Source organism: Etheostoma cragini, chromosome 10, assembly GCF_013103735.1.
Source record: "Etheostoma cragini isolate CJK2018 chromosome 10, CSU_Ecrag_1.0, whole genome shotgun sequence".
Lineage (NCBI taxonomy): Eukaryota > Metazoa > Chordata > Actinopteri > Perciformes > Percidae > Etheostoma > Etheostoma cragini.
In genome coordinates this window covers 6,304,705-6,332,104 of record NC_048416.1, presented here as the reverse complement: position 1 = coordinate 6,332,104, position 27,400 = coordinate 6,304,705, and the positions used below count along the sequence as shown (strand labels likewise).

General features: G+C 38.9%; 1 protein-coding gene across 1 annotated transcript; it reads right to left on the bottom strand.

Annotated features, from left to right (window-relative positions):
- Positions 1-1,188: 1,188 nt before the first annotated feature.
- On the bottom strand, positions 1,189-26,379 carry rnf103 (ring finger protein 103). The gene is made up of 7 exons (XM_034883051.1): positions 25,660-26,379; positions 11,329-11,477; positions 6,046-6,161; positions 5,006-5,428; positions 4,623-4,755; positions 3,184-3,270; positions 1,189-2,667 (listed from the first exon to the last, which is right to left on the bottom strand). Exons 1-7 carry the CDS (start codon positions 25,883-25,885, stop codon positions 1,648-1,650), a joined length of 2,154 nt encoding a protein of 717 aa, XP_034738942.1. The 5' UTR covers positions 25,886-26,379; the 3' UTR covers positions 1,189-1,647.
- Between the last annotated feature and the right edge of the window lie 1,021 nt (positions 26,380-27,400).

The window sequence follows — 27,400 nt, the reverse complement described above, 5'->3', positions numbered from 1 at the left end:
GCGATTTTTCACGCATAAAAGTCTAGGCGGAAGTGGGCGTGGCCTACATCACGAGATTCAGTAGGATCCAGAGAACGCATGGATGTAAGGTTTGTTAATGTCCGATGTACGGTTTGGGAGTTATAGGGCAAATGCGTTTTTTGTGGTATAGCGCCACCTAGTGTCGGAAGTGGGACAATTTTTTGCGACTGAGGTCTCTGCGGAGTTTTGGACCAGTCCTGAAAATTGCGCGTCGCCACCATGTTCGGTTTAGGCTGCAGTACCACTTTTATGCGGAGAAGAATAATAAGAAGGAAGAAGAAGAAGGAAGAAAAAATCCTTACGAAAACAATAGGGTTCCACAGCCCTGCTGTGTGAACCGCGTATTGCTTGCGATTACCGCGGTGCACGCATCCTCGGGCTTGGACCCATAAAAAACGGGAGTTGCATTTAAACCGAGCAGCAAGTCTGAAACCCACGTTCACCAGAAATCTACTGGTTACTAAGTATGTAAGTACTATAAACCGAAGTTAAAAAAAAACTGAAGCTGAAGAAACCCTAAACGTTAACGGAACAGATCCGCAGACCTGACTGACGGAGCGGGAGCGAGCGAGAGAGAGAGAGAGGGAGCGAGAGAGAGAGAGAGCGAGCGAGCGAGAGAGAGAGCGAGCGAGCGAGAGAGAGAGAGAGAGGGAGCGCATTTTTCCATGTTCTGTGTGTGTGATTGATCCGAGCGTGTTTGTAGGCGGGGGGCGCTGTGATTATCACAGAACGCTACGCGGCCAGAGCACGGATATTGACTCATATTACTCGTAAAATACTTGTACTCGGCAAAAGTGCTTTATCCGTACCGGATACTCGTTTCAGCCGGATACTCGGATCACCCCTAGCAGGAAATCTTTCTAGGCACATTATCTCTGGAAAATCTAAATAAATACTTAACTCATGTAAAAATTAAGATTCTTAGAAGGAAGACAGAAGTGTGATATTTCACACCCAATTCACACCCAATTCATTCATTGAATATAATTTTATGACACACCTTTCCTGTGTTGAGCAATGATAGCATTAAATAGAGAAGCCTATCTAGTTCCCCACAATTCTTAACAAAACTATAATTACAATATAAACACATACAGGTTGGGCAGACAATGTACATGTTTTTTTAATTATATAATTGTTTCAATCCAGTTTGCTTGATAGTTGATAATTTTTGGTCCAGCCTAAAATCACAAAGCTAAGTGTAAGAAATCTCATTCTAAATGATTACTGGGGTGAACAGAGTCTTGTAAGTTAAAAAGGCAAAACCAGAAATATGTTTTTATTGCACCACGAAGTTTGCTGTGAATTCACCAATTGTTACTGTGTGAATTATTATTCTCTCTATACAAAAATCATGGTGACTCGCCTTTCAAAGTTTAATCTTTGCAACAATGGCCTGCATATTTCCTTCAATAGTAATTAAAGCAAGCTAATTGATGGGTCATGACAACAACAGCCCTGTTCACTTATACTGACAATGTTTTCTCCTTAAATCCGCCCCAGCCTCAACTTCAACTCAAGCAAGTTGTGATAATATCACACAGTCTCAATGCCTAGTGAGTTATGTGCCAATGAACAGTTAGAGTAGAGAGGACACACGATGAAGAGCTCAGTTAGATGTAGTCATCAGTCTTGCAGTGTGTTTTCAGTAGAGCTGCTTTGAGCAGCTCTGTGCGGTTTCTTCTTGTAGCTGGGCCAGCGACACACTGGACAGCAGTGTCTGCCTGCTGCCAACCACACCACAATGCACTGCTGGTGGAAGGCATGGCCACAGGGCAGACCCATCAGCAGCTCCTCCCGTCCAAAGTTCTCCAGACATACCACACACTCTGAACACTGCAACATGTCACAGGGCCACACTGACCAATCAGATTGTTGATGGCTGGAGACACCTTCATTTGTGAGGCAGATGTCCATCAATGCCCTGTCTGCTGATGGTGGGATTCTGTTCACATGACAACAGCAAAAGGATGATGCAGCAACAGCACACACACACTGACAGCAACTGCTGGGGTCTATGTTGATGTACATAGAGAGCTGTGAGTTGGGGTCCTGAATGCACATTGATCTCTTGTGTCTTTTGCTGCTGTGTGGAGGTCTGCTGGGATCTGTAAGAGGGGAATCCATCTGCTCTTTGCTCTCTGTGTCGGAATGTGAACTATCTGTCTCTTCATCCAGCTTTCTACCAGCCATCTCCCCCCTGTCTTGACCAAGAGCTCTGAACCTCCAGGTTGGCAGGGCATTAATGTAGTCCATGTTTATTAATGGGCGAAGCCAGAGATCTGGGAAAGCTAAACGCTGAAATAAGAAGTTGGGGTCGTCCTCCCAGTCTGAGTGGTCAGATGGGTCTTGCAGCGATGCAATTGGGTGGAGCAAATACGAAGTGTACCAGTCCCACAGACTGGCCAGCCACTCCAGGTTGGTGGTGCTGTCCTCTTGGTTCCTGATGCCACAGCGGCGTTTCTTCTCAAAGTAGTCGACCAGCAGGCCATGGGCCAGGTAGGTGGACAGGAAGAGAGCTGGGTGGGATGTGTAGAAAGTCCAGTCAGCTCTCACCAGGCTGGCCAATGTGGTGGTGTCAGCATAACGAAGCAGCTTTAGACTGTAACTATACAGAGTGTCCAGATAGGGCATCTGAAGGAGAGCCTAGAAGAAGTAATCCATTAGTGATTAGTCATCAATAGGGACAGATCATAGATATCATTTAAACACTCTCTTGCACTTAAAAAGTATTGTTGACGAAGTTGTTTATCCCTCCTAGCTGCAATATGTGGGTCACCACCCTGCAGTATATCAGCAGTATAATGTGAAACCCTTAGCAATAATGCATTTTGATTTACTTGTGTGCTGGTGCTCCGCTGGAACCCTTTAACAGAGTTTAGGTATAGGTTCAGTTTTTTTAAACCATATTTCTGGAATGGGCCCCAGAACAGAATAGAAAACAACTGGGTTCATGATGTAACAATGCAATTGAAAGAGGCACAGGGGCTGTATGTGTCCATATATCTACTAATGCTTGGATGGGTTAAATTCAACGATTGAATTACACCACATTGTACTGCAGATTTATGTGACAAATAATAATAATAACGTGTGTGCAAAAAGAATATGTCTATGAACTAATTAGTGAAAACTGTGGTATAGAAGAAAACTGTTTCATACCAGAACAGGAAGCCAGGACACTAGCAGTATAGAGTTGTAGGTTCCAAGTGTTCGGATCAGAACTACAAATCGTTTCACTGTTGCTCCCTGTCCATGAAAATGAATACATGTTAAAAAATAAACTGGACAATAAATACAGAACTGTATCGCTCTATATTCTCTCACTAGTACTGTGTATAAGGTATCTATTAAAGGTCCCGTTTGTAACGTTTTTAGTTGTTCATTATCCAAATCTGTGTTGCCCAATCACAAACTTGTCCTTTTCATTAATATTTGCTACAACCGTCAATTCCAAGTATTCATATTGGCTTGACATTTTATGCAAATTTGCATGAACTGGGGTAGACGCTCCATATTCATGCGGCATCTTGACATACGTTAGATGGTAAGGGACATGCCTTTGCATAAAACCTTTGCCTTTCGCTGTCACATGATAAACTCACACATTGTTTCCCGGCCCTGGCAAGTTTGACGAAGGAAACATGGCTAACATTAACAAGACAATTTGCAGTACTCACCAAAGCTTTAGATGAAATTTCGCAATTGATAAAAATTTAACAAACGGACTTGATCAGTAAAGTTGGATGAACAAGTGGATGACATCTTGGCTTTTTGAAGCGTAAAGATTATTGTAGCTGTAATACGTACTTTGAACTGCGTGGCGCAAGAGAGTTGATTGCGATGCTAGATGGTAGACATTTTCACACATTGGACCTTTAAATTGTGAAATAGGTATTCATCTAAAAAGTCCTGCACTTACATTTTTTTACTTACTGTAAGTTAAAGTATAAAGATTTCATCACCAAATTGGATCTTAAATATCAAAAAATATCAAAAGAATAATCATTCTGCAAATGACCCATTATATAGTTTATTACTGTACATACACTATATTGTCAGATTATTAATGCCAATGCAGTTTTTTAAGCAGAAACTATATTTTATATCTGATCAAGAAGGAGCTGTACATGACCCGTATTTCATAAACTGATCTATGTTGTCTATGTAAAATTGTAATCTGTAAACTAAAGGCTCCAGCATGTTCCTTGCGGCCACCTGCGCCAAATCTCTCTGCTAGTGTCCATTGATCTCTGACACTATAGCCTACTAGCTGCTGTGGACTAATTTACAGCAAGCACATGAGAATGCTGCTGCAGAAAAAGACAGCTGAAAAGGCCAATGAGATGGCTCTTAGTTATGTTCTTTTGGGATCTTATTTACAAAACACACTTGCAGGCAATGTTTCCTTTATAAATCAGAGTCCACCTGGACGTTCCCCTTTATAATTAAGTGGAGTAGAAAAATAAAATTGAATTCAAGGGAAATAATCAGGTAAAAATAGTAATTGTACTTCTGGACAGTACTTGAATAAACACATCTCAATATACAAAATACAGTTCAATTTCACCAATGTGGTTAATGGAAAAACAGTAAGTGACCTGTGTAATAAAGAGGTCCATCCAGGCCAGCAAGTTAATCAAGACCAGACTGAGGACAAACATGTCATTGACCTCTGGCTGGACCGAACGCAGGAAAGTATCCATGGCAGCCAGGGACAGGAACTCCCCGGTACTAAAGTAAAAAGCAAGGAGAGAGGAGAAGTGGAGCAGAGATTGAAAAATGACAAGGATAAAAGGGGAAAAGGAGGTGTAGAAGAGGAGATGAGAAGAAGCGTGGATTGGAGGAGAAAAAGAGGGAAAGGGGAGGAGAAGTAAAGGACAGTTTAAGACAAGAGTGATAGGAAGGAACAAGACAATTAAAAGAATTTTGAATTATTTTGTTTAACCAATAACCGATTACAATTTCCTCGTTCAATCATCACCTGTTGCCATAGCGGTAAATGCCCTCAGGCATCTTGAGAATGTAGGCAGGGCTCTGTGACACATCAATCTCTGATAGGCTGCTGTAGTTGTCCCAGTGACGTACATCTACGAAAATGAACTCTATCCTGCCGGTAAACTTGACAGACAGCGATGAGAAGAAGGCGGGTGGCTGGGACAGACGGGCGAACAGGAACATCTTTACTGGGTGGGCTGGGTCAGAGCGCCACTCCTCCACCAACTGCTTAGAATTACGCAAGGTTTTGATTCGATCAGCCACATGTGAGGTCATCCAGCGGAAGATGTGTTCAGTTTCAATGCGACGGCCATTGTATTCTTTTAACATGACTTTGCCCTTGGATGCTGAAGTCTGAGGAACAGACATGATGAGAGTGGAGCGCTGCCAGCCACGCTTGATACATGACCTGGTGGACAGAAAAGAAAACCACCACGTCAGTATTACAGCATTACATTATTCTGGAGCTTTAGGCTTTGTTTATACATGCGCGACCGTACATGGCGCGTGAGCTACAAGCATGCACTTAGACGTTCATGCTAAACCTACTGTTTATTGTTTATTTAAATTTGCAGTATTCTCTGAAATGCCAGCAGGCATACAAACAAAATAATCTGTGTAAAACAACATACTTCCTTGTTGTTTCCAATATGATTTTTTATACAGTATATACAAATATTTTCTTTATGACAACAAGATTTGTTTCTCATAAAGTGATCAAAAAATGAGCTATTATTAGGGTGGTCTTACATTCAGGTTATTACAACAAAACAAATCCAAAAATAAAGTTAGTTTTTAATTCCAGATGATTAAAATACAAATGTAATAGTACAACAGGATTGCAAGGCCCTGTAAAAAGAAGTACGGCTGTACATATAATGAATGGGTGATGGTCTTTTTGACAAAAAACATACAGAAGTAAAGAGCAGAACATTAAAAAATCAAATTTCCCTACTAGGAGAAATGGTCCAAATGCTTCTGCCAAATTATTATTATTTTCATGTGTCACTGTGTCCTGCTTCCCACCTGTAGTCATTAGAGCAGTTGAAGGTTCCCGTTCTGATCCCAAACTGAGACACTTTCTGCACCATCCTACCCCAGTTGGAATGACTGAGCAAAGCTTCACGGTCCTGGGCAATAACCTGCAGGTACAAACAAGAACATGACAGGGTCAGACAGCTTATGCCAAACAAATCTGTTAACTGCATGAAAGCCCTTAATCAGTGTAAGTGGGAGCCCTAACCTTTTATTCTTCTTGGTACTTTTAATGACAAAAAGTAGTTTACTCTGACACATATGATCCATTTTGCGGTTTTAGGGGCAGAACGTAGGCTTTACGGACAAACTTTTCATGTACTGGTTAAATAGTCAGTGTGGCTCAAAAAGGGATCCTTAATCCATGTTACAATAGAAAGCATTCCTCACATTTCTGCTTTGCCTGTTTTTGTTAGAATGTAGAAAAGGTAGTGAAAAACTTTAAACATGGATATGGGCTTTAAGGGTAATTTTGATTTTTCCATATATTGATGTCTATGTGACTAATGTGAACAAACATCTCTGAAATTGGTCTAGTATTGAGCGGCAAAGCTACAATGCAATCCAAAAATATGCATCTTCCATTTTGTCGACAAAAAGTGCTGTTTTTCCAACTGAGAGGCTCAGATTACTATAAGTGTCAAACAACATTATGTAAAAGATCCAATCGCCAAATCAACTAGACTCCCTTTTCAATTTAATTCAATTTATTTAAAGTATCAATTCATAACAAGTGTTATCTCAAGACACTTTACAGATAGAGTAGGTATAGACCACACTCCATAATTTACAAGGACCCAACAGTTCTAGTAGTTTCCTCCAGAGCAAGCAACAGTGGCGAGGAAAAACTTCCTTTTAGGCAGAAACCTTGGACAGACCCAGGCTCTTGGTAGGTGGTGTCTGACGACCGGTTGGGATTAGAATGAAGAGTGGCAATAACAGTCACAAAAAATAGTAGTTTGTAGGAGTTCTTTGTAGTAGTTCATGGCATAGCAGGGCACTGTGCGGCATTACAAGGCACAGCAGGACGTAGCAAGGCACAGCAGAGCGTAGCAGGATGTAACATGGCATCGCAGAACGTGTAGAGGGACCATGGCGACAGCTGCTACCATGATTTTGGAGCCTCCCTGATTTTTAGCAGGTATAGATCCAGCATATAACCAATTTTTCAACTAAACCAGAGTGATGATTTTTGGAAAAGTAGAAAGATGAACCAAGAGACCCTTTGATAGTTTTAGTTTGTTTCTGTTGACTGAAGTATATTTTGCAATGATAAAATTACTATTTATTAAATGGAGTCTGGTGGGTTTGGCCATTTCAGGTGGTTGTACCATTTATATTTTGTAACTTAAATCACTATTTATTATATTATACCCATCTTAAATTATATTGCTTATAAGGGCATACAAAATGTATTATTTTATTAAGAACTTGTATTTTCTTATTTATTGTTCTATTCATTTCATTTGTACTGTGAAGAGCAAAGGAAAAATCTCTGTCTATGTCATTGTCTGTCATTTTGTTCTTCTGGTCGTTAACTTTGTACGTTGCAAAATGTTTGTATTTTGTGCATTTTCCTTGATAATCAAGCAAATACTCATGATAGCATTATATCGCAATCACAGTATTTTAAATCACAATATGACTTTTTCTTTAAATGGTGCAGCCCTAATGTCAGTGGTAAAATGTACCCTTTTAGTGGACGTAAATGAACTTGCATTTTAGCTTGTTCCGCTTCTGCAGACTTAACCGATCCTGCTAAAAGGCTAATTTTGTTTTGTTTCTTTTAACCTGGACACCATTTTCCCATGCATTTTTGTCTAATAGACTGATCAAAAAATCTTTAAAATTGGTCCAGTATTGAGCAACAATGCAGTGCACTTGGCACAAACCAAGCGGCAATGTAGCCTACTAAGGCAATTGTGCACCTTTAATTTTTTCAAAATTGACTTTCTTTTATCCACTTACAGGCTCAGATTGTAATTAAAAGTGTCTGACAACAACACTGATCTCACAAAGTGACTTGTTCTAAGACAGCGGTACTAAGTGTGGAACGCGCGTTGGAAAAAAGGGTAAAAGGAGTGGTTTTGGAGTAGGCAGGTTACAGAAATCATAGGTTTGTGTTGTTATTTAAAAGCCTTTCAATGCATTGGCTCAATATTTAAATGATTTCAACAATGTGTATGAGGTCATTATAATTAGATGAGGAGAGAGAGAGTGAGAGAGAGAGAGAGAGAAAGAGACACACAGAGAGGGTGCAAAACATCCATGTGTTGTCTAAAAACTGGTTTCTAGCCTATTTGTTCATGTCTCTATCACAGCCCTCTCACAGTCATTGGAGGGGTAAGTCCTCTGACGTGGTGACACAGCGCTGTGTCAGAGGTATATCACAAGACTATGGTATTTTTCACAGTTTCTTTCTCACACTTTTCTGAGCACTGATAATGGGAAAGCCCTAGGGATTGATGGTCTTCCTGTGGATTACGGCTAACGGAAGTGTAGCGTTACGAGAGGCCACTGTTCTAACTCGAGTGACTGGGTCTGTTTCCCGACGGTTCAGTAAACTAAAAATTTGAGTGTTCCGGATTAACTGGTGTTTGAATCATCTGTGGATATGTTTTTCAGTTTGTGTTTATGTGTTTGCACGTATACTTGGCCCATAAATCTGATTCTGAATCCATACTGCTCATTTTATTTAATTCTGTCATAGTAATATGGTCTAATGTACCATGTATCAAATCCGGGCTTGCATTGCATATTGATCTTAAATTTGGACACGTTTACACTGGGTGTACAGTTAGTTGATTTCAGTGGGTTTTAGTGTCCCAAGCTAGAAACATATTGTTCAAATATGCTGTAGATTGATCTTGCATAGCATCATATTGTATGGCAACAATATATAATACCACAGTTTGTTTAAATTTCAGATACATACAGTGTTTAACGGTGTTTACTAATGTAAATGGATCAGTTACCAGACACCGGATGATATTTTGTAACAACAACGGCTAATGTTTGCATGAATGTCTGTTGGGACCAGATGCTAAGCAACTCGTTTCTATTGTAAAGTCTCACAAGACATCGACAAATTAATGTGAAATTGAGGCAAAGCAATCAGCATTTTTTTTCCTAGTTAGTTGGGAATGGGTCCTGCCTAAACCACATCTGCCTCTATCACCAGAGGATTCAAACACCAGTTAATTCGGAACACCAGCTGTGCAGCAAAAAGCCACTGCTAACGGGCAAAGAACTCAGCCGGAGCTCTGACTGCTGTCTAGCTAGTTCTAGCTGTGCAGCCGTCTGACTGCATCAGTATTACATTGAGACAGTTTCATGACCGGTTAAAAACGTTTTGTAATCGCGTTAAAATGTAATCCAATTCTTTTTTTTTTTGTTGCAGTTGTTTTAACACCTGATGCAAAGTGTAAGCCTATACACATGAAACCCTGAAAAAGCAGCAATGTTCCGCACCATCTGGCTGCTGTGCCCCATTCATGTAATGTTACTTTTTCACTATGAAGGAATAAAAATGTATCTGTGGTTCACATACATGCATAAACTGTGGTGGTCTGTTACACTGTAGTCTAGTTCAGGTTCAAGTTCAAGACCTTTATTTGTCCCCGAGGGGCAATTCATTTTTGCTGCAGTAGCAAGAAATTGACACACAGTAAATGACAACAAAGGCGACAACATCAATTAAAATACAGTATCAAACCAAATGAGGAAAATAAATGCCATAACTTTAAAAGTTTAAGTCCCAGTGTACCTTATGTGCCGACGTTACCCGGTCTTTCCAGAGTTAATTAGCGAGATAGCAGAGGGGACGAAGGAGAATTTGTACCTATTAGTTTTGGCTGGTGGCTGACTGAAACGGGAACCGGAGGGCAGCAAATTAAATTCTGCATTCAGGGGGTGAGAACTATCGGACATGATGGATTCTGCCTTTTTAAGCAGATCAGATCAGTTGCTGTCATCTGCTGAATCCCAATGATTTTGCTGCTAACTTTAATTACCGTTGCTGATTTGTTTTTTTCGTTTTAAATTCAGAAAAGCATACTAGCAAATACATGAAAAGGTAAAGACAGACTCAATAAAAGATTTGTAAAACAATGTTGTCAGGGATCTGCCCACTTGAAACTTAGCTAGCTTTCTCAGACAGAAGAGACTTTTCTTACTCATCATGTCTGTGTTTACTTCAAAGGTCAACTTGTTATCAATGATGATTCCCAGGTACTTGTATGATTCAACAATTTCAACCTCTAGTCTGAACATTACTGATTTTTGTTGATCAATATAATGTAGAAAACATTACACTTCATATAGTTTTGTATCCATGATTGCTTTATTATGCAAATTAGCAGTAAAAGCAGTAGCCTGTGAAAGTCAATCCTACATTTTTTTAAACAACTGGAATTTGGGGTCAAGTGTAGTCCATCTGGGCCCATGTACCGGATGCGGAAACCCCCTTACTGGAACACTGAATGTAACGATGATATTTTGAATTGTTACCTGCCACCAGAATATTGTGATTTCCTTGCCATAAATACATAATACTAAATTGGTGCCTAAAAATGTATGAGAATGCAGTAATTGAAGTCATTTGCGCTCAAAATTCCCCTAAGCTTAATATGTCCCCCCCAAAAGCCCAATCTGACCCAGGAAAAAACCTGCCTGAAAGGGGGGAGAAAGGCAGAATAACATACTGCAAAGTTTGCTGGTTGGAGGTGAACTAGTGGTCGTTGCAACCTCTACATATGGCGCTACCAGATGAGCTACCCGGACACCTGAAGGATGTGAAATATTTTAAGGTTTGTTCAAAGCTGACACTAAACTTGAATTTCTTTATTTAAAAGTTGGATATTGCCCATAATATATGAAAGAAGTGTAATATTTTAGAGTTTGTTCAAAAGCTAACACTAAACTGAATTGCTGTCTTTAAAAGTTGAATTATGGCCAACAACTGTTATTCAACAGCTCACAACTCACTTGTATGAAACTGACCCCAGGCTGACACCCAGTCACAATGTTTACTAGAATACCTCAAGATGCAGAGATGGTCTGGCTCAAAGCATTCTGATTGCAATGTGTTTTTACATTACATCTGTATTATAAGGGTATTGGATTTGGTAGAATGGGTCACCATAAACACTGTGAACTTTAAACGAAGAGTGTTTGATAAGAGAAGATGTGATAATCCTGCTTTGCAGAAGACTCATTGTCATGTTCACTTGCAACCCTAATATATTTGAATATACTGTCATTATGTGCTTTTACCTGAACCAGCCATATCCCATCTTTAGTGTCCTTCACTAATTCATAGAAGTGCATTTCTCCACTGAAGTGTGTTGTGCTGGCATCTCCTGCCTCTGTCTGCTCCTTCTCTTTCTTGATGGCTGAATATAGCTCCCCCTGTGTCAACTCTCCTGTAGGGGGGGGGGGGGAAGCACCATGATTAAAAACAGAGCTTTGTTTGACTTTGTTGACCTCTATATAATGAATTAATGCTTTATTTTTAACATTTTCAAATAATAAAAACTAAAAACACAGAAGTAAATATTAATTTAACATGTCTGAAAGGGATTAGGAAGAAGCTAAATCTTATGTAATCCTACCCCCTTTTCCACTATAAAATAATCATCATGAATAGGTAAATGTTTACATCATAAAGTATTTTTATCATTTTTTTACATGTTCTTTACAATTTCCTATAAGTATATTTACACACCACAAGGTAAAGACATTTTCCTGTGTCTACAGTATATTGATAATAATAAATAAATAATTTAAGTAACGAAATAAAATAAATCTGATAGTCAAAACCCTTCCTCTTCCCTGTTATTTGTGGAAACCATTTTTTTGCACCATTTTTTAAACTGTGTCAAACTTTACACTGCTTTAACGATGTATCTCATGTATCTTTTGCACAATTTCACTCCACATGTTGTAATGCAAAAAGTTTTACAGTACAAACACAAAGATGTTTCAAAAAGACTTTCCCCTCATATGATATCCCCCATCTCTATTAAAAATAGTTTTTGAATATTACCTTAAAGTATGTTATTTATTGCTTTATACATTATTTGTGCCGTTTGGAAATAAACCAGAACATTGAATTTCAGTGTTTTTGATTTTCGAAATAGTAGTAGTGGTTTGTGTGTTCTCTGTAATCGGTATTATGAATTATCCGTATTGCTCTTTTTTGCAATACTAATAGTGATGATAGCACATTTATAAGTATTTCCCCAAACCTCTGCACTGCAATTTAGATATGATAATACAAGTGAACAGTAAAAAATATTGAGTGATTTTTGGTCTAGAATGTTTTTTGCATTATTTATTACAGAAATGCTTCTTGAAAGTTTGTGGTGTATGTTTTATATAATATGTTATGTAATATTTCCAGCTTATTTGGTCATCTATTTTTACTCCAAGAAACCTATTTTCATTTACTATTTTGATGTCCACAAAGTCCACCTGTATCTGTAATTTAGTTTTACTTAAATTTAATGATAGTTTGTTTTTGTCAAACCACCTTTTAATTTGCGCATTTGTATTTTTTTTGGGGGGGGGTGGGGTATTTTTAGGCCTTTATTGACAGTACAGCTGAAGACATGAAAGGTGAGAGAGAAGGGGAAGGACTTGGAGTCAAACCCGGGGCTCGTGGTATCAAGGAGTAAACCTCTGTCAGTGGGTGCCCACTCTACCAACTGGGCTATCTGGGCGCCCATATTTGAACATTTCTAAAGTAATAATATCCAGTAGTTCCTTTAAATTTTCCCCAGAACCAAAAATATGTGTCAACTGCGAATAGTAATATTTTTGATGCCTTGTAAATGTCATTTATAAATAGAAGAAACAGTTTTGGACCCAATACGGACCCCTGGGGGATGCCAGAGGCAAAGTACAAGCATGACGATGAATAGTCTCCCAACTTCAATCTGCAGTTTGGCCCCACTAACTCTACGATAAACTTGGGCCCCCTCAGTGATTTTGTGCATCCTGTTGTAACTAACCTTGGGGTAAAAATAGACAGTGATTTTAAACTTGACAAACAAATAAATGCAGTTGTGAAGTCTAGTTTTTATCATCTTCGTCTTTTAGCCAAAGTCAAACCGTTTTTGTCTTTTAACAGTTTTGAACAAGCTATACATGCTTTTATTTCTTTTCGATTAGACTACTGTAATGCACTTTGTTTCGGTATAAGTCACAAAGCACTTTCACACTTACAGTTAGTTCACGCTTACAGTTAGTCCAAAATTCGGCAGCACGTCTTTTAACTGGAACTAAAAAGCGAGCTCATATAAGTCCAATTCTTGCTTCATTGCACTGGCTTCCTGTACGTTTTAGGATTGATTTTAAGATTTTATTGTTTGTTTTTAAAGCTGTGTATGGACTGGTCCCAATATATATCTCAGACCTCATCCAGATTTATAGGCCGGCGCAGTCACTGAGGTCAGAGAGCCAGCTCCAGCTTGTGGTCCCAAAGACGAGACTTAAAACTCGGGGGGACAGGGCTTTTTCTGTGGTTGGACCTAAACTCTGGAATGCTCTGCTCCTCCATGTCCAAACAGCCCCAACAGTTGAGTGTTTTAAGTCTCGTCTTAAGACACATTTTTATTCTTTGGCTTTTAACTCCATGTGAGTTGTGTGGTCCTCTGATGGCTCTCACTGTTTTATTGTATTTTAGTATTTATTATTTTTATCTATTTTTTATCTTTTTGAACCAGATGCTCTTATTTTGTTTTACAATATTTTACATTAATTGTTTTGTATGTTTGAGTTTTGTGTGCAGCACTTTGGTAACTTTGTGATTGTAAAATGTGCTATACAAATAAAGTGGATTTGATTGGATTGAACTTCACATATTGTTTCCTGTTTTTAAAGTAAGTTTTCAGAGGACGTTTTGTATTGTTTGTCTATTGCTTTGTAATCTCCTCAATTTAATCAAGTATTGCCAGGGATGTTGAGCAATTTGATCTGAATCCTTATTAACTGCCCAAAAGTAATTTGGTATTTAAAAATGTATATAAATCGGTTATTGAATAGTTTTCTAAAATTTTTGAGATTTGTGATAGTGATAAAAACAGGCCTGTCATTTGTTAAGTTATATACAGTCGCTAGTTAGCTATTTTTTATTTTGTTAGTAAATTTACCGGTTATGAATAATAGATTTCAGATGTATGTTAGTGGTTCTGAGATCCCCTAAATAACTCTTTTTTCTTTTCTTTTTTTTTTTACAATTTACATACCACTTTTATTGCAATCAGTAGATGTTTTGTATTTACATTCATTCACAATATCTATTATTTACGTTTCCTTCACTGTTGTAAGGAACATTGAGTTTGGATTCCTTTCTATCAGATTTTCATTCCATTCCTCAGATGGCATTGGAGCTGGAATTTTTTCTGCAAGGTTGGCTCCAACACCTACAAAGAAACTGTTGCTGTTGACCAAATACTCCACATTATCCCGCCTTATGTTGTTATCAACAACATATTGAGGATAACTTTGTTGTCCTTTTTTTAATAATACTTATTAATATGTCCCATAATCTTTAAATATTGTTTTGGTTATTATTTATTTTACTATAGTATTCCTTTATACATACCTGTATGATGTTGGCTAACTTTTTATATCTTTTACTGTATATTTATTTCCTGCCTTTTTAGTTCTTTTTTAATAAAGTGTTTTTCTTTTTACAGGCATTTGTAATCCTTTTTGTGATCCATGGTAAATCTGAGTAACTTTGTTCTTTAAAGAATTGTATAGTTGGACAGTTTTTAATCATCTAAAATCTAACAATTTAAGTCTTTATTCCACATGCTGTATATAGCCACTCCTCTCATTATGGAGAAATTATTTTCTGGGTCTATTTAATTTTCTGTGTCTAGTAAATTATAGTCAGTATATTGAAATACTCTGTTTATCATAAATAGCAATTCTTTATTTGATATTGTTATTGTCTCCAGATGCAAAAATTCTTTCAGAGTCAGACTGTGTCGTGGTTGTCTGTTGTGAATTGTGTCATTTGAGTATTCATACCTCCAGTTATGTTGTTTGTTAGTACTTGTCTAGTTCCTCAATGTTTCTGATTACCAAAAATTTGGCTTGTTCTGGCGTTCCTTTTAGTTTGATGAATACTTTGCCATTTGAGGTCCATGTGTTTGAATTTTTCCGTGTTTCCTCAAGTAGCGTGCTTTTCTAGCAATGTCTGCATTTGGTTTAGTTATACAGTATATAAAGAATGTGTTTACCTTTTGATTGTATCTCACTGAAAATTTGCAGGAAGGTTGTCAATTCCAAAATAAAGAAATTAAAAGATGGAGGTAACATAAATTGAACATTTATTTTAATTCAATTACATTCTATTTTAAGTGTCAAATCATAACAAATGTAATCACAGGATAATTACAGATAGAGTATTACACTCTATAATAAGAGACCTAATAATTACCCCAAGAGTATGCATTTGGTGCAACAGCAGCAATGGAAAACTTCCTTTAAAGCTTCAGTAGGTAACTTTTGTAAAAATTTATTTTTTACACATTTGTTAAAACTGTCACTATCTCCTGACAGTAGAATATGAGACAGATAATCTTAAAAAAAACAAGCTCCTGTGGCTCCTCCCTGTGCTCCTACTGACACTTGCAGAGATACACTGCTCCCGGTAAGAAACAGCCAATCAGAGCCAGGAGGACTGTCTTAGCACTGTCAATCACTCTCGTGTACGCGCTGCTCATACCCCTCCCCCGCACAGCGCGTACCGTGTTCAAGCTCAAGATTGTCGGTGTGCTGCAGCTGTGCTAATCGCGGAGAAACAACTTTTCAGGAAAACTGACAATTTCTCAAGTGACACCAGCTCAGAAAACAAAGACGGGCAAACAGAAGAAGACCGATGACGAAAAGCGAGCTAAAAAGAAAGAGTTAAACCGAGCCCAAAATTAAACGAGGGTCAACATCAGAGCGTCTTTTCAGAGGTGGAGGGAGCTACGCCTCCTGAAAGGATTCAACACGGATTCAGAGCTAGCCACATTTCTGCTTGACATGTAAGTATCTCTGCTTGATTTGTTTCATTTTTTAAGAACTACACAACTAAGATAGCGATGGTCACGGTATCACTGGTGATCGCGCAAATCTCATTTGACTCTGTAGCTTGTTGCTAAGTCGAACAGTTAGCTTGTTAGCTTGTAGAACGGCAGGAATGTTGTAGCTAGCAGGTGAAGTTTAACTTTACCTGCTAACTCCTTCACCCTCAGTATAAGCAATATTGTTTCGATACCTACATTTAGTAAGCCAAAATGCTTTTTGTCAATCACAATTAAATGTAGCTTAGCTATGGTGAAACGTGTTTAATTGTGCGCTGTCACTGTCAACGTTTGGCAAGGCAGAATACTATTTTTGATAATTTTTAAACATACACGTTTTGTTCCCCCTCAGGATGTAATTTGTAAATCAAATGTCTGACACAAATTCTTTATGCCCCAGACACAGACACAGAGGCAAGTGAAGGAATCTCCTTCAGTCCAAATCTAAATGTTCAGTATTTCCTTGTGCAGGAGTATTTTGCAAAAAAAGGTGATTTATTTTAGCCATATGAGAAATAAAACCTAAGACATATTTCTAAGATGTTGTTATTCCTTGGCTTAGTGAGCTTCCTCAGTGATTCATCATTCCTACTGAAAGTTTAGTGTTTTTAATTGATCCAAAAGGTAATTCAGTAATGTACTGTGTAAAGTATTTACATATCTTTTAATAGAAATATTTTAAATAAGCAACATTTTTACATTAAGTATTCAAAGTTTTCAAAGCACAGCACACAACAGCCCCTCAGAATAAATCCCCTGTATTGTCCATGAGGATGTGGAAAGCATCGGTGGCCCTTTTAATAGCGTGCGCGTTCACGGCATGCACCGCTGTGGGGGAGGAGCTGTGGAAGGAGGGCTGTAGCGCAGCATAGAGCAAGGGGGAGGGAACTGTTAGGTGTGCTTGTTCAAATTTTTAGACTAAGTCCATGTTTTCTCAGAACTCCCTACTGCAGCTTTAAACAGGCATCTGGTTTGGGGAGGGGAGCTCGTAGTAAAAGTAATGTAGTGGTGCACAATTTAATGACTCAATATTGTTTTAGCAATATCACATTGTGAAATATAAATATCAAAATTGTCCCAAAATGTGTATATTCTGTTCGCTGTGATCAATTAAGAGCCAGCATATTTCATTGGCGCCATATTTTCAAATGGTGCCAAATTTTAGTAGCTGAGCGCGAACATATTTGTCCTCTCTACATGTTGACAGAAAGCGGGGCTCCGCGCAAACTTGAGAAAACTACGATCTTTTCCGCAGTTTTGTTGATTTCATAGTGAGACAATGGGGATAAAGTGGTTTTATGTATAGTTACCATTTTTCAAAAATATAAGTATACAGCGTTTGCAGTGATATTAATGGTGAGCCAAAAGTGGCAGTGCTGTTGACATTACACTTACTCTTGTTCCAGTGTTGCGGGAAATTCCGCTGTATGTCCTTCTTTTTGGCCAGATGGCCATTAACATAATGTTTTCTGTGTGTTGGAATTTTAAACTCCGCTTAATTTATGAGGACTATGAGGTTAACTGCTCCTCAGATCTCTACAGGGTAAATTGAGACAACTAGCTAGACTGTCCAGATCTGTCCAATCTGAGTTTTCTGTTGCACGACTAAAACAACTTTTGAACATGTTCCACCAAAAACAGGTTCCTTCCCAAGGCTATTTTGCAACAGCACCGGGGCTCCGTACGATGCTTAGTGCAGCCCACGACAACTGTGACGGGTTTGAAGACATGTCAATAAACAAGAGAATGTTTCTCTCCCATCCTGGAATGCTGTGTTGACTTGCCAGACCCCTTGTCCGGAGCGCTGTGGAGGACGTCTGGCATTGCGAGACTAGCCTTAGCCTAACAATAGCTCTCCTCTCTTTGTTTACAGTCTTAACCCGGCTTGCCTGCACTTTTGGTTGGTGGAGCTGTGTTGATAGACCTCGGCAGTGCTGTTGTATTCAGTCTCAACACAAAATTGACCGCATTCTTATTTAGTGTTATCTTAGTCTCAGACAAAACCCAAACTGTGAAAAATTACTTAAATACCCGTGAAATCACAATTGTTTTGTTGCATTTTTACATCACTGTTAATATCAGCTGTGACATTTGCTAAACAAATAGTGCTTATGTGAGTGTCATGAGCTCATCTGTATCTCGCTCCCTCATCAATCAATATTTCCCACACTGGGTGTTGGATATCCCCCTTTCCATGGAAGTCTTATTTACCTAGATATAACTGCTATTTCAGTGTGAACAAAAAAAGACAGAATGGGGCTGAGGCAATATTGTTGTATTTGACAATAATAATACTTTGTTTACATTTCTGAATTTGCATTTGTTGAGCACCATTCATTTAAAATGTGACTGTAAGCAAAAAAAACAACAACAGATTGTATGTATTCATCCCCAAAGTATGAAGTATTTTTTTTATTGCAGGTCGATTTAAGGTGTGCACCCCTAAACTTCACGTTACGTGCTAGGTTAGCAGATAGTAGATGTGTTTCTACATCGGATACCTACGGTAAGCGTACCTGACTCATTTACGTTTTCCGGTGCTTGTGTGTTGGTAGCGTGGTAAGTACCATTTCAATGTTTTAGATTTGCTATTACAGCGGCTAACTGTCCGCTAAACACATATTCTTATTGTAGTTCTGCTTAAGCACTCACATATCTTTTTACGTTTCAGTAACTTTCGTTAAATAACAGTTTTCGAACGCTTGGTAGCTAACACTACCGTACTTTAGCTTCGCTGCTAGCAACTTTAGCTTAGCAGTTAGCCATGTCGTCACTCTCTCCCTCTTTTACTTTCTCTTGCTCGATGTGTGAGATGTTTCTCCTCTGTCTCCTTCTGCGGTAATGGTATGTGTAACGAGTGTAGTTTATTTATAGACATGGAGGTGAGGCTTAGTGAGTTAGAAGTCCGGATCCGCACCATGATAGATCAGTCGATAGTTACTGTAGCTAACAACCCAACGACCTTAGTCCATATAATGATGTGGGTTTTGTGAATCACTGGCAGTGTTTCTGGGGAAGACCTGGTCTGATTCAGAGAGTCATACATCCCACTTGGGATGGAACAGCTCTCATTTCTAGAAATCTCGACAAATTTATTAATGGAGTAATCCTTGACAATCCAGAGTTGGGACCAGGAGGCAGAGTCGCAGTCTAACCCACTTCTCTGCTCCTCCATTCCAGTAGTTACCCATTAAAAACCCCATAGTGACGGTGTCTCTCCCCCGACCATTTCAATTATTTAAATCAAAGGTAAAAAGAAGAGGAACTGTTTATGAAAACCTCATTACAATTAAAACCACAAGTGCAATAGTGCAAAAGAATAGGATAATTAAATGTGGACTCTTAAACATCAGATCTCTCTCTTCTAAAGGTGTACTAGTAAATGAATTAATATCAGATTCTAATATTGATTTATTTTGGCTTACAGAAACCTGGCTGGGTGATGGAGAATATGTTACAGGGCTGCCAACTTTTCCCCAAACCTTGGAGTGAGATTTGGGGGGGCCAACCCACATTTTGCCGTGTACAAAGCAATTTCTTTAGGTCTTTATCCTTGAGGGTTTAAATTGGTATTTGTTATATGTGGGGGGATGGGGCTCTCCCTAGGGGGGTCCCCCCAAGGAATTTTTTTTTTTAAATAAACAATTAAATGGCACTTTCTGGAGAGTTTTTTTGCAAAATAATTGAGAAATCAAGTCTTACATGATATGTGCAAAACTGTAGGGTTAAGAACCTTTGTGTTGTTGTAGTATCAACAGGTATTAAGGCATTTAGCATTTACATTATTTACATTATTAACTTCTTATGATATAAGAACTGACCCAGACAATGTGCCAAACATAATGAGCCACATGAAGAGACAGGAGCATATGTCAGCAACAGCTGAGAAGATCTGTCTGTGGTGAACAGGTCCAGGGGTCCCTGCCTGGTGTAGGGACCCGGGACCCAAAGTTAAATTAATGTTGAGGGATAAACTAAGACCACTGAAATTCTAAAGAATAAGAACCATTGAGTTACATAGATTCTTATCCTTTAACCTTTGTGCCAAGGTTCAGTCATGTTTGGCCCTCATCCTCTGTGCCCCACTTACTGTATTTACTTTTTGGGAAAATAAAGACTATTGTTAATTTTATAAAACATCAAATTAATTATGTACAGTTTCATTTAGAGATGCACAGAGGTTAGAGAAGCACAATAGTGGCCCAACGTTGCAGTATAGTATATATAGTATAGTATATATAGTTTTGTATATATAGCATAGTATAGCTCAGATCTGTTTCATCAAATGTTTGCTTATGTTTACAACTTTGTGCACATTCAAAATATAACTCCTCCCATCTCTGTTGTCCGAGATTTGGAGAGTTGTAATATAGTCTGCTGTGCATGTTATTGCTCCGCTGATATGGTAATATCTCACTCAGACCGTCTGGCAGACACAGAGGCCCATTCGGGTCTCTGGTCTCTGACATAGTTTAGAGGTGACTGTATGCTGCTCATTATCGGAGGTCTACGCACGGATGCAACTCGTCACTGCCCACAGCAGAGCGAGTCCACTAACATGAACTGAAGTTGCTACATTAGCCGCGCTGCTCACCTCCATCTTTACAGAGAGAGTGGTCACGAAGCGACGGACGGTCTGTGATACTCAGAGCACATACCTGAAGCCGGGGAGGGCTCTTGAACCCCCTCACAGTCTCTGAAAGCACAACTAGTCGATCACGAGTGGCTCAACAGGTAGATCTACAGATAAACTCATCTTTAAGAAATTTGACCAACCGGGCTGACACTCCAGCGTGAGAAATCGGGGGTGTGGCGTGTGAGCGTGTGAAACCAGTCAAATGCGTGTGTCTCACGGCCAATGCGTGAGAGTTGGAAGCCCTGATGTTAGTCTACATGAATCAACCCCCCCCAGTCATGTTAATACTCACATTCCTCGAGGCACAGGCAGAGCAGGTGAGTGGCAGCTATCTTCGATTCTAGTCTACTAATCAGCTCTAAACCTAAACTAAATTATAACTCATTTGAAAGTCTTGTTCTTAGTCTTTCACACCCAAGTTGAAAATCACTGCAACCAGTTCTATTTGTTATAGTGTACCAAGCACCCGGTCAATACTCTAAATTCTTATGTGAATTTGCAGAGTTTTGGTTAAATTTTGTGCTAAAAACAGACAAAGTTCTTATTGTAGGAGATTTTAATATTCATGTGGACGATGAGAATGATAGCCTTAGTACTGCGTTTATCTCTCTTTTAGATTCTATTGGCTTCTCTCAAAGTGTTCATAAACCGACTCACCGTTTTAACCACACCCTTGATCTTGTTATGGTATATGGTGTTGAAATTGAACATTTAATAGTGTTCCCAAATAATCCCTTTTTATCTGACCAGTGTTTGATTACTTTTGAGTTTATACTGCTGAACTACACGCCATTAGGCAAAGCCTTTTATACAAGATGTCTATCTGATAGTGCTGTAGCTAAATTTAAGGATGTGATTCCATTAGCATTTAATTCATTACCAAGTCACAAAGTAACGGAGGACTCCTATGCTATTTCAGTCCCTCCCAAATCGATCATTTTGTTGATAGTGCAGAAGGCTCTTTGCGAACGACACTTGACTCTGTTTCCCCTCTAAAAGACAAAATAATGAAACCAAGACGGTTAGCTCCATGGTATAACACTGAAACTCGCAAATTAAAGCAAATATCGCGGAAACTTGAGAAAATTTGGCGTTCCACCAAATTGGAAAATTCTCATTTAATCTGGCAAGATACTCTTAAAACCTATAGGAAGGCCCTCCGTAATGCCAGAGCAGCGCACTACTCGTCATTAATAGAGGAAAATAGGAACAACCCCAGGTTTCTTTTCAGCACTGTAGCCAGGCTGACGGAAGGTCACAGTTCTATTGAGCAAAGTATTCCCATAGCTCTTAGTAGTAACGACTTTCTGAGATTCTTCAATGATAAAATTATAACTATTAGAAGCTAAATTCACCAAGACCTGCCTTCAACTGGCACTGGCTTATCTCTTAACTCAGGAAACTTAGAAACAGCTGTAAAACCAGATATATGTTTAGACTGCTTTGCTTCACTTGATCTATATCAATTTAATCCAATTATTTCTTCAGCTAAACCATCATCTGCTTCTTAGACCCCATCCCGACTAGGCTACGCACGGAAGTAGATGTAATTAAACCTCTTCTGAAAAAGCCAAACCTTGATCCAGATGTTTTAGCCAACTATAGACCTATATCCAATCTTCCATTTCTCTCTAAAGTTCTTGAGAAAGCAGTCGCCAAACAGCTGTGTGACTTTCTGCATAGCAACAGCTTATTTGAGGATTTTCAGTCAGGATTTAGAGTTCATCATAGTACAGAGACAGCACTTGTGAAAATTACTAATGACCTCCTACTTGCATCAGACAAAGGACTCATCTCTGTACTGGTGTTATTAGATCTAAGTGCTGCATTTGATACCATTGACCATCATATCTTATTACAGAGATTGGAACATTTATTTGGCATTAAAGGACCTGCTCTAGTGTTGGTTTATGTCTTATTTATCAGATCAAATATTGCAAAAATCAGGAATATCCTCTCTAAAAATGATGCAGAAAAACTAGTCCATGCATTTGTTACTTCTAGGCTTGATTACTACCATTCTTTATTATCAGGCTGCTCGAAAAAGTCCATAAAGACTCTTCAGCTGATCCAGAATGCGGCAGCACGTGTTCTGACAAGAACCAGGAAAAGAGATCACATCTCTCTTGTTTTAGCTTCTCTGCATTGGCTTCCTGTAAAATCCAGAATAGAATTTAAAATCCTTCTTCTCACCTACAAAGGTCTTCTTGGTCGGGCACCATCTTATCTTAAAGAGATCATAGTTACATTACATTATGCCAATTAGCAAAATTCCATCATGGCGGGCTTCTATGGTCCAAGAGGATTTTTTTGTACAGCATGTTAAGTTGGATATGTGTGTAAAATTTAAAGTCAATCAGATTCACAGTGTAAGAGGCATGACCTTTCCAAAATCACGTTTTGTGGGGGTCTAATATCCACGCCACTATGTGGCCGATTGGGCTCAGATTTCGTGTTAAGCATTTGCATCATTTCCAGTTATGGGAAAACCTTTCCAGTTCATTCCGGCTCACAGCAATCAAGTTTTTGCAGAAGACAACGTATAATAATAAAATGGCTCAAACTCAATAGGGTTCTAGGGTTTATAGGGTTTAAACACTAATAATAATCATACTGTACTTCATCACATTCAATTGTGCTCTTGTTAGGGGTCCAAGTCCGAGGCTGTAGGAACCACGATAGCAAAGCTAATTGGTTCACACAGCAGGGCTGTGGATGGCTGTGGAACCCTATTGTTTTCGTAAGGATTATTAGGGCCCGAGCACTACTTTACTTTAACAAACTCCTCCTAGAGATTTTATCTGAGCGACTGTAAATTTGGTCTGTGCCATCTTATCTGTTTGGCATCAAACAGTAAATAGGGCTGCTCGGTTATAGAAAAAATTATAATTACGATTATTTTGGTCAATATTGAAATATTGGAACTGGGATTGTGCGCTGGGATATCAGTTGCCGGCCAGGTTAGACAATACGTACGCCGAATCTACTCTGGGCAAATCATCACCTGTACAGCAAAAGTCGGACCTACAGAAACTATGGAATGACATACTGGACAAGCAGATGATGGAGCTGAACACTCGTATCAAGCCCAACACATACAGCTTCATGAGAGCCGCTGCTGCTTGCACGCCACGGTTAGACACCTTTGGTGAGAGGGTTCTCATCCAACCCACCGGCGCACACTTTTCCATCCCCATAGACGACGCAGAGCACACTGTGAAGCAGCTTAAAAGAATGGCAAAAGCTAAAAAGACGATAAACGAGAAAAAAGAAACACTCGTAGAAGTGCTCAACGCACGCCCCCGTGATATTTTCCCCAACATGAACAGTCTCCTAGCCCTCCTTACATACGTACTGTTACTGACACGTACTGTGGAGAGACTCTTTTCAGCTGTCAATTGAATAGAAACAGGCACCAGGGCAACAATGTTAACAGACTGAACTCTTTGTCCCTTTGTCATTTGAAAGGGAATTGACTGATTCACTGGAATATTAAGAGATTCTTGCTGTGTTCAGCACAAAACCCCGCCGTCTCCTGCTGTAAGAAGCCCCAAGTCCCATAAGCAAGTTTAAATTGAATTGTGTACATATGTGATTATTTATCAGCTCAGATTGTTATGATGTTGTGTATATGGTTAGATATGTTATTTATTTAATTATTCTGAAGAAATAAGCTACAGGAGAAATCACTTTTGATTGTTTTCCCGCAGTTTTTGTTTAGCAGATGTATCAGATTCAATGCTGCTGTTATTTCATGTCGATCTGAATTATAGGAAGTTATAAGTAAGTTATAAGTTAAATAATTTTGGACATGCAGTTCCCTGACCACCCTGCTGGGTAAATAAATTGAGAGAGAAACTGACCCTCTAAAGATATAATTCCGTTTCAGACTTTTTGTGTATTGACAATTCAAAAGAGATAAACGAAGTTAGGCTTACTGCCAAGGTGTATGTCTTTGTCTGGTTCAGCACTGAGCTGAGGACAGTGACACCAGAGCCACACAGGTAGGCTGCTTAGTTGCACAGTGCTGCAGAAAAGCGTTGAAAACGGAGATGAAGGGAACCCTTTTTTGGGGCTTATTTTAACTGGCCCGTCCAGTTTTCTTGAGGCCCACCTACAACCAAAATTAACTACATATATACATATACATATATACATATACATATATATATATATATATATATATATATACATATACATATATATATATATATATATATACATATACATATATATATATATACACACATATATATACATATACATATATATATACACACATATACATATATATATACATATATACATATACATATATATATACATATATACATATATATAAATATATATATATATATATATATATATATGTGTAGTTATATAATATATAATAATAAGGGATTTATTTAGTTGGACAGACTACACTGAAAGGTATGTAAGCCTACCTAACCAATAAAACCGACTGCTGAGGATGTCTGCGTCTGTGTACGACTACAACGCAACCCACGGAGTTGTCAAACTATAATGATGGATGTCTCCGTTTCAGAGGTTGGAAACAGCTAAGTAGTGTAGAAGTAAGACGTAAACCTTGCAAAAGATATGCGTTTTTAGACAAAAACGTATCATAGTGGATGTAGCCTTAGTGATGGGAAGATGAAGCCTCATGAGGCTTTGGGGGCTTTTTTCGATTAGTGCAGAAAAAGGGATTCAGGGCTTCAAACACACAGGTAGCACAGTGACATCTGGTGGCTTGAAAATCACAGAACCCCTTTGAGACTTGGGCTAAACACTAAACCATCTTGTCAATTTGAATAGTTTTAGTCTCATATTTGTCCAATATGTTATAGTAAAATATTTATTAAATGCACACACACCCACCATTACCTGATTTCTCTACCAGCTCGCTGACATCCTTCTTCTCAGCCAGTCCGGAGTATCCCAGCCCACGACACTCCAAGATGGTCTTCAACTTCTTATAACTGAGAGTAACTGGATCCACAAGCTGAGAGGCGAACATACCAGTCTCATACCAAACTACCGCCTCAAAAATCCTTGCTAGCATAAACAACACTATGAAATACAAGAGTAAGAAGAACAATTTCAACCACATCTTAAAGCTGGACGAGAGCGCTGTTGGCACAAGATAATGTTTCTGTCATAGGCTGTCTAAGACCAATGGATAGGCGTCCAATGACTTTCTACCTATTTACAACATATATTAGCTTAATATAAAATATTTGTATGTCCGTCAGACCTTCATTGTTTGATTGAGTGTGACTGGAAAGATATCCCTGACAGTTTACTTCCTTCACCAGTAGTTCACATTCGTGAGTCCTGCTAACGGTGACAGCTAGCTAATAAGCTTAGCATGCAGGTAGGCCTTGGTATTAACCAAAGCAAATAGGCGTCGACAAGATCCAGTCTCAACTGCACGCACTGCAATTTCCCGCTGAACGTCAGTAGCGAGTGACACCGAATGTTGCTGTGGTTTCAGATATTCGCAACATCAGAAAAAGACACCAATGACGGATCTGATTTTTGCTCCGATCAGCTGGCGTACACAGAGCGCTGTCACAGAGATGACGTCACATCCGGCTCCAACTCGCGCATGTAAACAAGATACAAAATAAGATACTGATAAAAGATCGACCGTTTTCGACATACAAAATAAAATACTGATACAAGGTTGGCCGTTTTCGAAATTGCTTACTACATACTACAGAGGAAATCAGTATGGGTGGCGAGGCTAAGCCTCTGAACAAACTCCTAAAAGCACTGGACAAAAAATTACTCACACCACTATGCAAATGAAAAACATAACATAACTCATTGAGCTTTGAGGTTTTGAAAAAAACGCCATTACAAACGCTTTTCTGGTAATAGCTGAGCTGCGCAGCCTCCAACTGAGCTTGAAGACATAAACGTGACGTGAGCAACATGTCTGAAAGTTGTAAGTCTTCTGGTAGTTGTGCCAAGAGAATCTCAGTCATTGCAAATCATGCAGAGATGGAGAGCTTAGGTATATGTTAGGAGATAACATAGGCACAGGCTAATGACTGCTAACTAAAATACTAGTTAACATTAGTAATTAAACCTAAACAGCTTATGTAAGTCCAAACTGCCTGCAAGCTTGTCCTGTACAGTAATTCCTGTACTATGCGACAGTAAGTTGCGTGGTTACGACACAATCGTTAGCCCATTTTTACAAAAAAACTTCTGCTACGGCACCAAAATGTGAGATACAAGGTAATGGAACTTTTATACATTGTTGTGTGTCTTAAGAAATAAACAATGGAAAAATGGAGTCTTTAAACGGTTCAGATGTAAAATTATTTGCAAAATGAATGTCAGTCAATGGAATGCTAACGGCAGGTGATGGGTTGTTAGCATCAAAATGGCGCCATAGGAGCAACGCGTTGCTTAGAGAGGCTTACCATGTTGGGTCAATCTCAGAACGGTGCGCCTCGTTGTGAAACGGTGTGCAACTGCTTTGAGATCATAGACTGTAAAAATAAAGTCTATGTTTTAACAATAATAATAATATGCATAATGTACACTCACCGGCCACTTTATTAGGTACCCCATGCTAGTAACGGGTTGGACCCCCTTTTGCCTTCAGAACTGC